A 17,416-nucleotide genomic window follows, 5' to 3' on the forward strand; every position below is an offset into this window, starting at 1 on the left:
CTCTCTATTTGGGTGCCTGGGAGGGAGGACACGTCACGGGAACGTTGTCCCCTCCCCTCTGGAGGCTCTCCTGGCTCGTCTCAGCCTTTGCTGAAGAATTAAGCGAGGGGTCCGCTGCGGAGCTGCTTCTGCCCCGGAACAAAAAAAAAAAAAAAAAAAAAAGAAAAAAAAAAAAAAAGGAAAAAGAAAAAAAAAAGGAAAAAAAAAAAAAAGGCGTGAGCGAAAGGGGAAAAACAAACAAACAACGGAAATATCCGAGTTTGGGGAGAGGAGCGCGGCGGACCGCGTTTCTGAGGGAGGGGAACTGCCTCCGACAGCGCCAACGGTGAGGCCGCAGCTCCTCGCGGGAGGGGACGGCACCCGCCCTCCTACCGCCCCAGGAAAGAGGTCTGGTGTGGGGACACCGCTGCTGCGTTGCGGCTGCTTAAATACGTGAGAAGCTAAATAAGAAGGGAAAAGAAAGGAAGGAAGAAAAAGAAGGGAAAGGGGAACAAAAGAAAAGAAAAGGAAGGAAAGAAAGAAAGAAGAGAAAGAAAGGGAAGAAGGAAGGAAGGAAGGAAGGAAGGAAGGAAGGAAGGAAGGAAGGAAGGAAGGAAGGAAGGAAGGAAGGAAGGAAGGAAGGAAGGAAGGAAGGAAGGAAGGAAGGAAGGAAGGAAGGAAGGAAGGAAGGAAGGAAGGAAGGAAGGAAGGAAGGAAGGAAGGAAGGAAGGAAGGAAGGAAGGAAGGAAGGAAGGAAGGAAGGAAGGAAGGAAGGAAGGAAGGAAGGAAGGAAGGAAGGAAGGAAGGAAGGAAGGAAGGAAGGAAGGAAGGAAGGAAGGAAGGAAGGAAGGAAGGAAAGAAAAGAAAGAAAGAAAGAAAGAAAGAAAGAAAGAAAGAAAGAAAGAAAGAAAGAAAGAAAGAAAGAAAGAAAGAAAGAAAGAAAGAAAGAAAGAAAGAAAGAAAGAAAGAAAGAAAGAAAGAAAGAAAGAAAGAAAGAAAGAAAGAGGAAAAAAAAAGAAAGAAAGAAAAAAAGAAAGAAACTATTTCTGATCCTGCAAATTCTTTTTCTTTAAGAGGAGAAAAGAAAAAAACAGACCCAACCAAACCTACCCCGCGCCTCTGCCAGCGTTCGGACTTGTTTGGAAAGAGGCATCGCTCCGGTTGCACCCCTCCCGAGGAGAACGGACCCTTCTCTCCGACTCCGCATGAGCACCGAGTTCGGGATCGGCCGCAGCTCCGCGTCCCGCACAGCCCCGCGCCGTTGAGGCGGCCGCCGGGAGGGAGCGCCCGGGGCGATGAGAGCCGTGGGCTGCGGAGCTGTTCGGCGGCCTTCTCCCTCCGCAGTCGCTCGGACCGCCGCTTAGAGGGGCCCGGACCTCGGGGCCGGAGCGTTCCGCGCTCTGTGAAGCGAGCGGAGCAGTCACGTCTTTCTCTCTCTCTCTTTCTCTCTTATTATTTTTTTTAATTACTTTTTAGCCGAAAACGGTGCCTCCTGCCTAGCTCTGTGATTTCACGCGTGGGCTTGTAATATTTCATTTTGATGATTTTTGGACGGGGAAGGACTGAGCGGAGGGAATCTCCCTGAGAGCGGGGCTCGGGGCTCGGCGCCCCATAGCGGAGCGGTCCCGGCCCCGTGCGGTTCCGCCGGGCTCGGTCCGAAGAGCGGGGCCGGAGCGGGACCGCCTCCCCCGCTCGAGGATCGCCTTCCCTTCCCGGTTTTTGTTTGGTTGATTTGGGTGTTTTGCTTTTTATTTCTTTTTTATTTTTTCTCTCTTTTCACTTTTTTTCTCCCCTTTTTATTACTATTATTTTTTGATTTTGTTGTAATCTGAGGGAGCTCCCTCCCTCCCTTCCTCACCCTCTAACTCCGAGGCCTCAGTCCATGCCCCCCGTCGTTCGGAAGGACCGGGCCTAATATGCCAGTGTCACCTTCGCCCTGCAGTCGTCGCGATGAAGGAAAAATCCAAGAACGCGGCGAAGACGAGGCGGGAAAAGGAAAATGGAGAATTCTACGAACTGGCCAAGCTCCTGCCTCTGCCCTCGGCCATCACCTCGCAGCTGGACAAGGCGTCCATCATCCGCCTCACCACCAGCTATCTGAAGATGCGAGCCGTCTTCCCCGAAGGTAAAGCCCGACAGCGGTCCGCGTCGCCCTCGGGAGCCGAGCAGGGGACGCGGGGGTCCCGGCGCCGGGTGCTGGGCGAGGGCTGCGGGGATCGTTAGAGGCCTAAAGGCAGAAGAGTGAGAAGGGAGAGGGCCCGGAACCCTGCGTGGGGTGCGCCCTGAGGGGCAGCCCCGATCCCCGGGAGCGGCGGGGCACAAACGCGCGTTTTGCTCCGCGTTCCTTCTCCTTCGCTCCGTCCCCTCGATGGCGGCGAGGGCCTGGGGAGGGCTGAGAGCATTCGGCTCGGCTCTTCTCCTGCAGCCGTGGAGCCAGCAGGGACACGGGCGAAAAAATATATATATACATATATATATATATATATATATATACACACACAACAAATAAACCAAACGCACAGCCAGACGCTACATGGTGAGTGCACTGTTAGGGCTGCAGGCTGGGCGAGAATAAGGCAACGGAGCCGTCGCCTCCTCCTGGGGCTGGGGACAGTGAGCAGGGCCAAACCGTGCTCCCGCTGCCCGCGGATGGAGCCGCGTTGGGGCTTTGCTGGAGATCTTGCGTCCGGGGCTGCTATGCGGGGACCTCGAGATGAAGTAGTGAGTGATGTCGGGGGGGAGGCTGAGGAAAGGTCTGCTGCTCGCTTTGTCCTTTGGTTGTGGAACTGGCAGATTCCAGAGCGGAGGGTTGGCTGCTTTCCGTCCCGTTTTCTATGGAGTTTTCTGAAAATGGTTCAGATATATATATATATATATATATATACATACATATATATTTAAAAAATAATAATTAAAAAATGAGAAGAAGAAAAAGAAGGGGAAAAAAAAAACCAACAGAGATGGATAAGAGAAATTGAAAAAAAAAAAAAGGAAAAAAAAATGGATACTTCCAACCTGTCGAGCGCTTACCGTTCTACCCATCGAACTCAGTAAATTCGAGAGCACGCACTGGCAGCGCTGCCGGGAGCGCTGCTGCCGTCTGGAGCTTTTCTCCCGTGTGGGGACGTTTCTCTGTAAGTGAGCACCGCCGTCATTTCGAGGCCGGGAGCGTGTCCGGAACGCTCCTGCTTAGGCGGGCAGGGAGCAGCACAGGAGTTGTTGCTCCTCGATAGCAATGGGAAGAAGCCGGGAGCAGGTTTATACCCGCAGCTCGGCCGTGCTTACTGTGTCTGTCTGCCTTAAACAGGCCGGGCGTGCGCTTCTGCACACTCTGCTTATTAAGAGCAACGTTTAAATGCATAGGGTGAATTCCTGATCTTTCATCGTCTTAAGTACGGGTGGAAATACTTTTAAAACCAAAGGCTTGCATCCGGGGATGACAGGGCCGGGCGAAAGCCGCTCCGCCGGGCACCGAGCCGGGTGCTGAGCGCTGAGAGCTCGGGGACTGTGGGACAGAGTGGGGGGCGAAGGGGGTTGTGCAGCTGTGGTGCGACTCTCGAGGCGGGCTGCGGCCGCAGGACGGGACACGGGGCGGCTTTAGCCCAGCTGCCCTTCCCGAGGCTCCGTTCCCTCCTCCAGAACGGTTTTCAGTGAGTTTTACCCGAAGGGGCTGCCCAGCATCGCACCTTGAATTCCGGCTGAGCAAAACGCGAGGAAGGAGCCCCTTCGAGCACGCAGAAAGGGCGGGGGAGGCGTATATCCGGGGGAATGGAGCTTGCAATAAAGCGGCTCCCCTCCTTGGCCTTTGCTCCCCCAGGGGTCGCCCCCGAAGGGGCACGGTCGTAGCGCCCCCCCCCTACCCCCCCCCGCTCAGTCTGCAGCAGCCCTACGGCATCGCTCCCGAAGGTCTGAGCGGGTTTTGTTTCTTCTAGACGGCCTCGCGTGTGTCTGTGGATATGGGGTGACGGGTGGGGGGCGGGTGTCGAGACACCCCCAGCACGCGCGCTAGGCCCGGGGCAGCCAGAGGGATCCGAAGTGTTGTCCGGCTATAAAGCTGGCTTCCAGTTCTGTCTAGACTGGATGAGAAAGGGCGGAGGGGAAAAGCTGTGTTTCTAAAAACCTCCACAAATTGTTTTACCTTCCCCCTTCCATTCATTTCCAAGGCTCGCTGACATGCAGTTTAAGCAAAATGTGGGACCCTCAGCAAATTGTCCTGACCAGGATGGCCCCATTGTTTCTACAGGTCTGTAATGGTGCCAATCAGGTCCCCCTGCTGCCACCGGCCGGGCTTTTCCCGAAGATGCGCGGTTTACACCGATATCCCCTCGGAGCCGCCCGCTCTGGCTCAGGGAAGTGAGAGCGAAAGGAGCTTGATCTCACGGCTCCTTTCACCCCGACAATGCGAGCTCTAGAAGGCTCGGAGCTTCGTGCGCCCACATCACACGGTTTGCCGTGCGGTTTTACTCTGACCTTCACGTTCCTGCGTTCCTGAATTATAGTCCGGGAGACAGCAACCTACGGCCTCCCCCACGCTCTGGCTTCTGCAGATCTCTGTTTTTTTGCCAAGGCATTTCTGATTATAGGAGAAAAATATACCATGGGACTTCCGTCTTGGCTGTCTGCGTATATGCATAAATGCCTTTCTGAAAATGAACAAATGAAAGAAAGGGCCGCGAGAATCCACTGCGTTTACAGGCAGTGCCGTTCTCCCCCCTCCCCAGCTCTGTCTTCATCTGTGACCCCCCACCTCCTCCAGCCCCGAGGCAGTTTCCAAAACTGACGGTAAAACTGCTCTTTAACGGATATCCCAACCGGATGGAGATGCGCTGCTTTAGAAGTGACCCGCAATGTGCTGCGCTCTGTACAGCATAATAGCAAAGAGGTGACTCCATAGTGGAGCTGAGACCTGTTCCTCATTCTAAGGCAACAGAAATTATAAGGAGCAAACGGAGCGTTCTGTCTCTAAGCTGGAATATGAATCTTTCAAGGCTCGTTGCCGCTGTTTCTCCGAATCTTCGCGTGCGCTCGGGAGAGGCTTACTAACGAATTAATTAATCGAATTAATTAATCCCAAGACCGAGAGCGAGTGCCTACAGTGGCACAAACCCCTGAGGCGAGGCGGCTCCCCTCCGCTCTCAGGGCTTCCGACAGTCCCGCGGCCGTTCGCGGGCAGGGACGGGTTCCTGGAGCATCGCCTGCTGCTGGGGAAGAGCTGGAGTTAGGTTTGACCGGGTGTACCGGAGGGCATTTATTAGGTTTTCTCTTGGAACTGTTCTTTCCTTGCCCCCCTCCCTCCCTTTTTTTTTTTTTTTTTGTTTTTAAACTTCCAAACTTTCTCAAGGCTCTGCCGGTTGCGCTGAAGCCCGCAGACGTGAGGCTAAAACTCTCTCTATAAAAGCGAGGCTGCCCCGCTCCTCCCTCCTGCACTCCCCGTCTCGAGAGCCGCTGGCCCCGAGCACCGCACACTCCCTCCGGGGCTCCCCGTCCTCTCGGGACCCGTCCTGCTCCCAGAAGGGGCAGCCGTCGGGTTTGGGACACATCTCTGCGGACGTGTTTTGGGGCAAGGGTCAGCTCTGCCCCCGCCTAAGTCAGAGCAGATCCTCGGGGTGAGCTGGCAGCTCACTGCCCGCCGCTCTTTCCCTTTTGCTCTTCCCACCGACCGAATTACGCCGTGCTAGAGAGAAGTCCCCCAAAGGGAGGCAGAGCTGCAAATCCCGGCGGTTGTGGCCGCTCCAGGTTGAAGAATGGTTGTTGAACAACAGGAGCGCACCAGGCGCTCCGGGGAGTCGGGAAACAGTACTGTAGACACAAAGGAAATGCTCCGAGTTAGAGGGCAATCCGATACTCGCGTAATACATCGCTAAGTAATTCTTGTAGCAGAATCCCAAACAGAAAAGCTACCGGGCTTTCACTTCTGTGTGTACGAATTTATATACGTTTAAAGAGCAAAGGTGGGGATTGATCCCAAAGGTTGCCAGATCTTATTACGGTTTAATTCACCGTCCTACCCAGAAAGTGGGGAATGCACCAAGCGAGAGCCCTAAGAGACGGCGAGAGGTGTCAAAAGGCTGTATGAGCGTCGGGGGAAGTCCGCCCACGGCTGCCGGAGGACAGGGACGAGAAGCCCTGAGTGTTCCTGCTCTGGGAGCTGCTCCTCCATTGAGGTTCCCATGCCAGACCTCCCCGCGCTGGGTTGCCGCTGTGGGAGCCGGCTCCGCGGCCGCTCGCACCGCATCCCGCAGTGACCGTTCCGCCCCGAACCGTGGCCCCTTTTCCTATGGAACGGGATACTCGACCGAGACGGGCACGGCTGTCCCAGCTAACGCGTGCCCAAATGGGGCTTTTTACACGTTTTCTTTTCGGACACAGGAGCGCTTTTCCTGCCGCAGCAGTCCCGGCGAGCTCCCGTCGCATAAAGGAGCTTTGCAGAACGCTCGCTTTGTATCGGCAGCGCCTTTGGCCCCGATCCAGCGCAGTGAGTGAAAATGTGCGTTATTTGCTGGCGGAGCAGCGGGAGCGCCGAGGAGTATTGCATCCATATGTATTGCATCCATATGTGTGTGGGACGGAGGCTGCACAGCGGCAAACCTGTAGGAAGAGGAGTTAATGCTCGGCACTCCTTCAGCCGAACGTCGGATTTATTCGTTTCGTTTCCACCTCCAAACCGATCTGCTGCTGGATTAAATGACAAAATCACGGGCTTTAAAATAAGCTTAGACGAATGTCAGCCTGATCCCCCAAACGCTCTAACGTTTGATTTGAGCTCTCAGTTGTGACCCCAATTTAAAATCTCAAAGGGGGAGAGGGGGGGAAAGATCTGCGGAAGCGGAGCTTTTATCCCGGTTTAGGAAAATAACCTCAAAACACGGTGGGGTTTGGCGGTGCCGTGCAGCCCGACCCGCCCGGTGCTGAGGGTCACAGACACCTCCCGACCTTCACTGATAGACGTCGAAATGAGGGCACTCCGTTCAGCGCCGGCACTGAGCGCGTCGTCCGAGCACTGCCGTCTGGAGAAGAAGACTGCGGGGTGAACCCGTGGTCCTTTGAAAGAGAGTTCATTTCAATAAGAAGAAAAATAGGGAAGGGGGGGGAAAAAAAAAAAAAAAAAGAAAAAAAAAAAAGAAAGAAACATAGTGTCGAGTGCTTGGACGTTTGGGAACGTACTTCGAACTGCAAATTGGATAAAGGCAGCAGAAAAGCACGACTTTTCGTTTGCCTCTTCGAACTACCTTTCCCGTGCGTGGTCAAACATTGCTTTTAGCGAAGGGGAGGGAAAGGAAGGTATCCCTTCCCTAATGATAAAACAGCATCGCCGCTAGCAGCGCGGCTCTGAGGGAGCCTTTGGGGCAGCGGGGCAGGAGGAGAGCTGCTCCCCATGGGCTGACCTTGACCGGGGGCACTGCCATGAGCCACCTGCAGTGGGCAGAGGGCAGCGGGCTTCCAAGCACCCCGAGGTTCATTTTCCTTCCCTGCCGCAGGATCCTCGGTGTTTGCCCCGCGGGTGGCAAAGCTCTGCGTCCTCCCCGTTTCCTCCCGGGTGGGAGATAACTCCGTCTCTGAGGAAGGGAGCGCGGAGAGGAGCTGCTATCGCCTCCACACACCGGTGCCGAGGGGGATTCGGCTCAGGGAGGGCTTCACAAACGCACCCCTGATTGGAGCGCAGGCATCGCCTTCCGCCCGAGTGCAGCGTCCTCTCCCTTCCCTGAGGGAGTGCGAGTTCTCTTTCAAAGCACCTGGTCGGTGTGAGGCGTAAGGAGGAAAATGCTTAGCTCGGTTTCGAGGTTGTACAGTGTTTTGCCCCGTTAGCAACGGTGGAGGTTGTCTGGGATGAAGGGCTGCGACTCCGCAGCACGCATTTCCCCCTTGTAGAAGGGCTCTGAGGGCTTAAGCCTTCTTAACTCCTTTCTCTCTAAAAAAGGAGGCACGGCATTAATGCACCTTCACCTCCGTCTGAGCATCGTTGCAGGCAGAGCTGCTACCAGGTGCCGGCAGCAGCCTGCATCCCTTACACCGGTTCTCGTGTAGGAAATGAAAACAAACGGGCCGAGACGCCCATGGCACCGCTCCGCTCCCTGTCTGGGTCAGCGGGGCTGCAGCTCTGCACCGATCCGAGCTCCGTGAGGGGACGGGAGGAGACCGGCGGGGCTGCGGCTCCCCGCAGTCCCTCTCCCTGAGGTTCTCTAGCTGTGTGGCCGCCGTGCCCGGGCCAAGAGGGCCGCGATGTGGCGGGCGGGGGGCAGCGGGAATCCCCTTGGAGGCATTTCAACACACAAAGAGCCATTTCCTTCCCTGCTCGGGGAGAGCGGGCAGGCTGCGGGGAACTCGGGGCCGGCAGCGGGAGGGAAGACGGCCGGGCTGCTCATCCCGCTCTGACCATCTTCTCTTTCCCTTCGCAGGTCTGGGCGACGCCTGGGGCCAGCCGAGCAGGATCGGGCCCTTGGATAACGTGGCCAAGGAGCTCGGATCCCACTTGCTTCAGGTAGCGGACGCGTTCTTCGGGGGACGGGAGGCACATCTGGGTTCGATCTGTCGGCAATAGCACCTGGAAGCGGTGCTCAAGTCCCGCCGATCTGTGCTGCAGTTCTTCTCAGTCCTCACTATGTGGGAGAACTGAGGAAGTCGGAGGAAAAAATAATAATAATTGCGTTTAGCAATCTCTTTTTTTTCCTTTTTATTCTTTTTTTTATTATTATTATTTAATATATATATATATGAACTTTAATACTGCGAGGATTTTTATTATTATTATTATTATTATTATTTTGTTTCCCTCCCCCTACTTTTAAAGACGTAGTAAACCGTAATCGTTTAACTGCCGGTTTTACGGCGGGAGGTTAATTTCTGGTCATAGAGCCGGCGTTGTTTTCACCGTGCGCTCGGGGGGGACATAAAAAGTCAACAGGCGCTCTGTGAGGGGCTCCAACCCCTTTCCGAGGGGCGGTCCGCTCAGCCTCGGCCCCTCAGGCTCAGGGGGCGGCTGTGCTGTGCGAGCTCCCACGTATTCGTGACGCTCTACAAGCAGCAGGTTCACAACCATCGGTCTGCCTTTAAAACCCTTATCTTATAAGGATGGAGGACAAAAATCGAGGCTGGTGCACTTGTTCCTCCGTCAGCCTGGCGTTAAATAATATATGTTAATCGCTTGTAATACTAATTTCACCGTTCACTCATTCATAAATTACGACTGCTTTAATAGCAGCAGCAAGTTTGCTGTAGGCTTTCTGAAGGGTCCTTAGACTGAAGCTTAACAAGGGATGTTTCAACTTGGACTTGCTCCTCTGTAAGGGAAGCTGGACCTGCTGCACTGCATGGTGAAGTGAGGGGAGGTAGCTGCAGGTCTAGTTGGGTGGGTCAATTGTAGGATGGCAACGTTTAGTTGAAAAGCGATGGTCAAAGATGCAATAAATTCATCTCCCACTGTAATATTGCAGTCTAAAAAAAGAAAAAAAAAAATGCAAAAGCAAAGAGTAATCTGGTTTCAATTACATACTGAGGAGTCAGTAGGCCAGAGAATAATTTGGAATATGTATATATACATTTATTGGGGTAGCAGTGTAGAAGCATAAAGTTCAGGATTTTATTGCTTCCCTCCTGGTTCAGTAACTTAAAATATGAATTAAAACTGTTGCCTGCTTTATCTATGTACTGCAAAAGTAACTTTTATAATTCAAATATCTTTTCCAATAATGTTCATGTATGTGTAACGATCGAGGCTTCCAAAACTGATCAGAGATAGTAGATAGTTTTTGACTGAGGGAATCAGATACTTTTGAAAGAATGTCTGACTTTGAGCACAGAACCAAGGACAAGTATCAAGGCACCCCACATCAATAGGTCACATGTCCTAATCCTGGCCAGTTATTTTTTCTTGCATGAATGACACACAGCACAGTTAACTTCAGTTTCGCCTCACATTAGTAATATTTACCATCCAGTTAATACTCCCATCAATAAGAATCTGCATCACATATTACCATTAGCTGAGGTTCCCAAACTCTGGGCATATAAATTAATGAGCATAAGTGTCTTTCTTCAGGTGTGAGATATTTGAATGCAGTTTTGATTACTTTTTTTTCTTCTAAGTTAACCTAGTTACTTAGCAAACAGTGCCATGTTCAGAAATACATTAATAAAAATACAGTCAAAGAAATTTAAACTGTTGCTTATAGTATATTGCAAATAGTGGTAAGCTATATCTGCCAATTATACCATAAAAAATGGCTTGTGTAGTACTAGATTTTCCCCTAAGCACCACATAGCTCAGGATTTGTGCTAAGTACTAAAATAACCAGAATCAACAGGAGAATGTTAACTTAAAGTGAGCAGTAAAGCTTGCATCTGTAGGGGGAATGAATTGGATTTCACAATGTGTGCACATGTCATAGAGCTTGTAGGAACAGCTTCAGATAAACGTTTCTATTTCTGAACTGTGATGTTTTCTGCTCTTTAAGTTGAATAGCAACCTTAATCTAGAAGACTTCGAATACTTCTTCACCATAAATAGTTTAAGTAGAATGCTTTCTTTTTAACCTATGCATTTCTCTTCTACAGACTTTGGATGGCTTTGTTTTTGTGGTAGCATCAGATGGCAAAATAATGTACATCTCAGAAACAGCATCTGTACATCTTGGCTTATCTCAGGTAGGACTGCCCATCTGTTAAATGTGGATGCTGCATTTGGAACCTAACATGAGTATCTGGTCACATATATAGAAAGTCATCAATAGTTAGGGGTATTAGAAGCTTCAGCTTTGTTTTCTGATAAATGGCCCTACTTAAATATTCAGTTTTCCTATACTTACAACCACATCACGACTGTCTTTATATCTTTTCTTGTTCATTGTATTTTACTCCTCATTACCTTTAAAAAGGGTAATAAATAATATGATATTGCAAATTACAGATACATGCAGAGCTTGAAACCCAAACCTCTTGCCTGTGTGGTAATGTTATACGTCTGAAATGAAGTTTAGAATTCAAGGCTATATGTTTTAGATTGTGTGAGATATTGAGACTTGCTATGAAATAGAGAGGAAATCTGATGTGGAACATGAGTTTTATGGTAAACGTTCTTTAGGAAAAAAATAGAAAAGGGGGCAGATTTATGAGTGTTCACATGGAATTCAAGGTAGTTTTTCCTGAGTTTTTCCAGCTCAGTGGTCTTTTCAGTAAAGCGTTTTATATGGTTGTGATAGAACTCATAAAACTCAGTTTACTACTGTTCTGCACAAGAAGTATAAGGGTTTTTTATTGTTGATTTTTTTTTTTTTTTTCTTAGAAGGACATTTCTAATATTTTGCCTTCTTGGGATAGACACAAGGGCAAACAGCCAGAATTTATTGCAGAGTGAATTTTCCATAAGTTTGTGTATAAATGTGTTACACGGTTTCATTGGTAGCACCTGACCTAAAGCTTGCTGAAATCCAATAGAAAAAACTCTTAATTAATTTCACTGGGCCCTGGATGAGACTTGCAAGAAACAGAACTGTTTCTTCAGAACCAGTTGCAGCTGGAACACTTCTTAGTTTAAAACAAAACTAAGTGAAAAATTAATAGTAGAGAGAAGAAGAAGATGAGAGAAAGTAATTCTGTTACAGGCACGGTATCCAGGAAACAGATAAGGGGACAAGTATGAGTACTTAAATATTTTTGTTTGAAAAACGGTAAAGTTCTTTGGATGTGTGTTTACAATAGTGAAATTAGAATTAGTAGCTATGAGAAAAAAAGCAGAACTCAAAAGATAGATCGAAAAAGCAAATATTTCATCTTATAAACCCCATTTCTAAATACAAAGGCAACTGTGATCGCTGTTTTTCTAATCTCCTTTACAAAAAGTAATTTTGAAGATCAGTGTTCTGCATGGATATTTTTTTTCTGCCAGCTTTTAAAAATGTGTCCAGGGAACGTTCCTATTTCACGCAGTTTGTTCAATTGAGCCTGTTACAACATAGTATTAGTTGTTTCATAACATTTAATACACGTTCAAATTACTTCAAATAGTACTTTGTTTTAGAATAGACTTCCTTCCAAATGGCCACATTAATTTTTTTTTTCTTTTTTTTTTTTCTCTGAATCAGCAGCCTTATTAAAAGCTTTACTCCCCCTAATATATTGAAAATGTCCACAATGTTGCTGAGTACTTAAATAGAATCATAGAGTCAGTACAATCAGTCCAAAGGACTGAATGTTACCATCTGTCCTTGCTGGAGCATAGTCTGTTTGATAAGTGCTAACTGATCTAGGTTTTGTATAGACTTTGTTGTTTGTTTGTTTGTTTAGTGGAATATCCGTTCATCAAACTTGGGAGGTCTCAGTAGAACAGTGGATCAACTATGTCGCATGCAAGAAGGGACTGAAAGCATCATGAAGGTTTTAATTATCTCTAGCCCTTATGATCCTATGGCCCTCTGCACAAACTGCGTTGCCCCCATGTTTCACACCTCTCTCTATAAGCCCTTACTGCAAAGCTGCCAAGGAAAGCTAGAGGATTCAGTCATATTGTTTTTTGAAAGCAGTTTAATACTCAAAATCTCAAATATTTCACTTTAGCCAAGTAAATTAATGGGCTCTATCCTTGAACTTCCCAGAAAACTATAGATCAGAGAGGACAGAGAGTTATGACACTTAAGGACATATTTTAGAATCAAACCACTGTGTGTTCCAGAGGTGTAAAAGCACGTAGATTTTATTTATAAATCCAAAGAACAATGAAGTAGACAGCGTTTTTTTGCCCACCTTTCTGATCTTGTTTTATCCTCTAATCTAATATATTGCTCAATGCTCTGTTTTTCAAGAGACAGTTATAAGCAGTACTAGGACTAATTCTAGGCTGTTCCTAAATACTAGGATATTAATGCACTAATAGTGGGATATTTCTGTACTCTTCCCTGGGCTCTAAATGAGTTCTTGTTCCTACTTCACTGGAAATCATTGGGAGTTTTGCCACCGAGATCAACAAGAATGAGATTGGTCTGTAGAGGCAAATTCTGCAGGTCTCCCTCACCAAGTCATAATCCCACTCTATATTTTCAACAAGTACTCTCATAGAGCGCCAGCCAATACAAGCTGAAACTAGAGTGATGATGACTGTAGAAAATCTTCTGGAGTGTGCATAGAAAGACCTTTTTATTAAATAAGTTGACAATTAACTAGTCCACACATCAATTTCCAGTTACAGTGCAATTTGTTTTAAAATATATATTTAAGCTAAGCAAAAAAGTCAATTTTAAAACATTATGCAGGATATTCTTGGATACCTACTACAGCAGCCTTTATCTTCTAGTAGATCTTGAGTTTAACTTGAACAGAAGGAACTTGGAGCTTCTGAGTAACTCTTCACTGGCCAATGTAATTAACAGAGTTTAAAAATGTGAAAACAACATGAAGCTTCACTCATTTTGCTTGTAGTGTCAGGGAATCAGAAACAATACTTCTGAAAAGGCTACATTTTCATTTGTAGACCTGCTGGTTAAACTTGCGGGTTTGGATTTTGATCAGCTTTTCCACTCAACTCTAACAGTAAATACTGTAAATAAGAATAGTTAGGATCTCTAATTTCATCTAATTTCAATTGGCCTCAGACCATTGTTGAACTGACTTGTTCTAGCTGAGATAGAGCCAATTTCTTGCCTCTTTTTTATTACATGGATAACAAATAGGTTCCGATTCCCCAAATACATCTTCCCTTTGCAGTCCAAGGACACAGAATGGAGAATAAAATCCTCTTAGGAAATAATTTTGAAAGTCTGGACCTTATTCCATCCATTTTCAGGGCCCATAAGGGAGCTGAGCTTATCTTTGACTTTTGATAAATCTTGAAATATTTCTTGAAATATTTAACCACAAATATCTGAACTTTTCTATGAGTTTATTTTTCTTTCATCAAATCAGTATATGAAAGGCAAAATATGTAATTATTTGCTCTAGAATCCATCTACTTAGTCCTCTGTGTTTATTATGTATCATTTCTTGGCAGGAAAAAATGTGCAGCTGAGTTTTACACATAAAAAAGCTCTTAGTGGGAAACAGCAATATTTGGTAGTAAGCAGGTATTTACAGATATTAAAAAGCTGCATCAAGGAAGTTGGTTCAATAAGCCCAAGGCATGGGATTTTAGAAGCTTTATGAATTGAACCATATACTTTTTTTCACCAGTTCTCAGTGCTTCATTGTAGACTTTAAAATAGTACACACATATGACATGTAGCAGGAGACTGTGGTCAGTTTCAAGATTATGTATATATATTATGGTTATTTGACCCTTACTTACACCCTGTATCTTTGCTGACGGCTTTATGTTTCCACTAGTATTTTACAATGAATTTTGGTTTCAGCATTCTGTGTTCACCCCCTGCTGATTTTGCAGGGCTTACCAATGCATATATCAGAGCAGAAAATACTCCTATGTACCTAATGAGAAAAACTAGTCATCAGTTTAACAAAGTGCTTTAGTTTTTGAATTCTAAGCATAAGCCCTGTGATGCAAATTACACTGTTGAGGAAAATGTGACTTTAGGCCCACTCCTGTGGATCCTGTAAACAAACTTGTGCTTCCGAGAGAGGTCTTTTTGGAATAGGTAGTTAATTTCAGAAAATCAAGAGACATCCATGTGTTTATACCTCTAAGAGAGTAGATACATGCCAGTGTGGTTATGATTATGCTCATAGTAATAGCAGAGATAGCATAAGATCTTCTGGATTGCTGCAATTGATTTTGTCTGTCAGGTTGTTTGGTGATGTATTTGTAAGAAAACCTTAATATCAAAAGGTACAGAGATCTCTTTCTTCCTCTTCTTTCTTTATCCCACCCTCTCTTCATCTTGCTCATTCTTTTTTCTTTTTCTTTATTTTTTTTTTCCCTGTTTCTTTTTCCATCTCTTCTCTCCTTCTTTTCTTTTTTTCTCTTTCATTCTCTCTCTATTTTTCCTCTTAATCAGTGCAATATTACTCTGGTTAAAATATCAGGTCAGCTTTTTGCAGGGAGGGGTTTTTGGAGAGAAGTGGAGAATAAATGGCTAGAAAAAAAGGTTAGTTTGCATAGTCTTGGGAAGAGACATTCCATGAATAATGCAGAAAATGGAACTATGAGAAACATTTTCGGAAAAAGATTGCTTTGTGGGGTAGACAACTTCATTTATTCCAAAGAAAAAGCAACTCACACATCTTAGCAAATCAGTAGGATTGGCTCAGAAGAATAGGTTAAATTACTTCACCTCTCAGCTGTCTCTGATCTTGGGGGCCCAAGGCACATCAGGCCACAGCGAACAATTGGGCAGCCTGACACTAATTTAAAACACAGGCTCAAAGTATTGGTTCACTCCTTAAATCAATTACTGCATCTATCTGGAGACTTTTGTTGGTGAGTTTTATACGTGGCAAACAGATTTAGCAAAAAGGACATACGGTGCATGCCGCTCATTTTTTTTTCATGCCACAGTTATTATGGGTACAACAGTGCAAAAGACAGAAATACATTCCTGTTCAAGCAAAGTACAAGAGAGAAGAGGGAATACAAATATTTAAGACAGAACTCCTAGTCTATTTTCTGCGCATATTTACTTAAGGCAGCAAAAGGCTCAAGCCAGTGCCCGTGAAAATCTATGGAAGTCCAGTCTGTCTTCTGAATTCACTCATTACTGTTCTGAGCTGTATGTATTACTGTGCATGGAATGCGGTGGGTGATTGTTGGGAAAAAATAGCTCAAAAGAAATATGTAAGTCTAACAGTTTGGCTCTGAAGGCTCCATTGCCACCTGAATGCAGGTGATGTCTTCTGGGAACCTGTAAAATACTTTTTGTTTTGTTTTGTGTTTTTTTAGTATCTGTCTTTCTGAGAGACATTAATACAGTTTAGAGATTCTATCCCATTTTGTAGTCATCTAAGATTTCTACAGCTGCTCTAGTTTATCACTTCATTCATCATGAGCAGCTCTTATGTGTTCAGATCATCACCAGAAATTCCCACAAAAGTCCTTGTGCTATTAGTCACTGCTGAAGAAGGAATTAATTCAGTTTAAGTGGTATAATTCAGAATGCAGATTTGATGCATCCAATTTATGTTTTAAAAAGTGGTGTGCAGTGACTTAGATGCATTACACACAGCTTGCTTAAGAATGTTTTGGGGTCAGGAAAGAAAAGATGGGCGGTAGCACTGCTTCATGTGTTACATGTCTCTTCACAGGTGGAGCTTACTGGTAATAGCATTTATGAGTATATACATCCTTCCGACCACGATGAGATGACGGCTGTTCTTACTGCTCACCAGCCTCTTCATCCTCACCTCTTACAAGGTACTTGTGTGATCTGTGGTCAAACTGCCATTGGAAAACTAAAAAAGAAAAGTAGCAATTCTAGGCTGAGTTGTGACAAGTTTATATTTACCTAATGTGTGGCTATGTATGCAAATGGAGGATGAATACAAACTTGAAATTGTGACCCAGGATTTTGGTTTGTGGCAGTAAAGAGAGTAAGGTATTCTACATTAAGTAATGCTTTCCATTCTGTGGAGTCCGCACAGTTTTAAACTGTTATTTAGTTTTTGTCCAGTGGCAATTTCATTTCTTTTGTTTTGTCCTCAGTGCTGAGGTTGCAGGAATGTTGCAATTGTTTTGCTGTGCAAAGCTGAAGCTATGTGGTCTCAGAGAAAAATAAAAAAATAAAAAATAAGATAGGAATATGCTAGGCAACTTGGAAATAGGTGGACATTCTTCACATTAAAAAAGCAACTTTTACATTTGGAATTTGTATGAAACCCCAGAGCTAATACTCTCCACGGTAGGAAGAGCGAAATTTGATTTTGTAAATTACTTACATTTAGAAGTTCTCATTTACAAAGTGATCTCTCCAGGGAAATAATCTTGCCTTGATGCTGGGTTTCTGATTTACCAACCCTGTCCACACATCCTGTTCAGGTGCTGCAGATGATTTACCCACGTGTATCCATACATAAAGGTGCTAAGTTGGATGGTGTGTTAGGGAATGCTGCAGAACTTTTATTATGTGAACTCCAGGATCAGACTGTCCTCTCTGCCTGTGCTCAGGCACCACATACAAATATTAACATAATCCTTTGTGTATTAAGTTGTTACTTCAGTGTTGTTACTACTACAAAATTAACAAATGTATGATCATCTTCACACCCTCTTCTGCAGTAACTTTGATGTCACATGGGGAGATTCTTTGAGCTACAAAATATCAGAATGATTTGGCTCCATAGTGTGCAAAGTGCTTTCATTTATATTTCATAATTGTTTGATCCACTCAAGCTCACATCTTGCTAGTTTATTTTTTTCTGGGCTTCTTAAGATGGTGCTCCTAAAGCATGAGGAGCTTTAGCTTTGCACCACAATTCTGTTCAGGATCAGGAAGTTTTTTCCAGCTTTGGTGTATGTGCAGTTTCTGTATTTGGTGATCTCACCACAGTTCTGACTGCTGTGATT

The 17,416-nt window shown here is 46.1% G+C and overlaps 1 protein-coding gene and 1 long non-coding RNA gene across 6 annotated transcripts in view; one reads left to right on the plus strand and one right to left on the minus strand.

The window, feature by feature from the left end:
* The first annotated feature begins 190 nt into the window (after positions 1–190).
* The window catches only part of SIM2 (SIM bHLH transcription factor 2), a 53,442-nt gene continuing 36,216 nt past the window's right edge, over positions 191–17,416 (plus strand). For 3 of the 5 annotated variants that reach the window (XR_004309502.2, XM_015882309.3, XM_085529328.1), the window contains exons 1-4: positions 1,794–2,104; positions 8,376–8,458; positions 10,531–10,620; positions 16,159–16,267. Coding sequence is in view for 3 of the 5 variants with exons in the window: in XM_015882309.3 (XP_015737795.1) it covers positions 1,930–2,104; positions 8,376–8,458; positions 10,531–10,620; positions 16,159–16,267 (457 nt within the window). In the remaining 2 variants the exon portion in view is untranslated. Of the gene's footprint in view, positions 326–916; positions 2,105–8,375; positions 8,459–10,530; positions 10,621–16,158; positions 16,268–17,416 lie in introns of those variants that run through there. The other 2 variants (XM_085529325.1, XM_015882318.3) reach the window with 2 other exon arrangements.
* LOC107323366 (uncharacterized) lies at positions 2,509–3,210 on the minus strand. Its single transcript, XR_001559230.2, has 2 exons — positions 3,010–3,210; positions 2,509–2,823 (listed from the first exon to the last, which is right to left on the minus strand). It is a non-coding gene; the product is annotated as an uncharacterized LOC107323366 (long non-coding RNA).

This window comes from Coturnix japonica, chromosome 1 (genome assembly GCF_054131305.1).
Source record: "Coturnix japonica strain WE chromosome 1, WE-NBRP24, whole genome shotgun sequence".
NCBI lineage: Eukaryota > Metazoa > Chordata > Aves > Galliformes > Phasianidae > Coturnix > Coturnix japonica.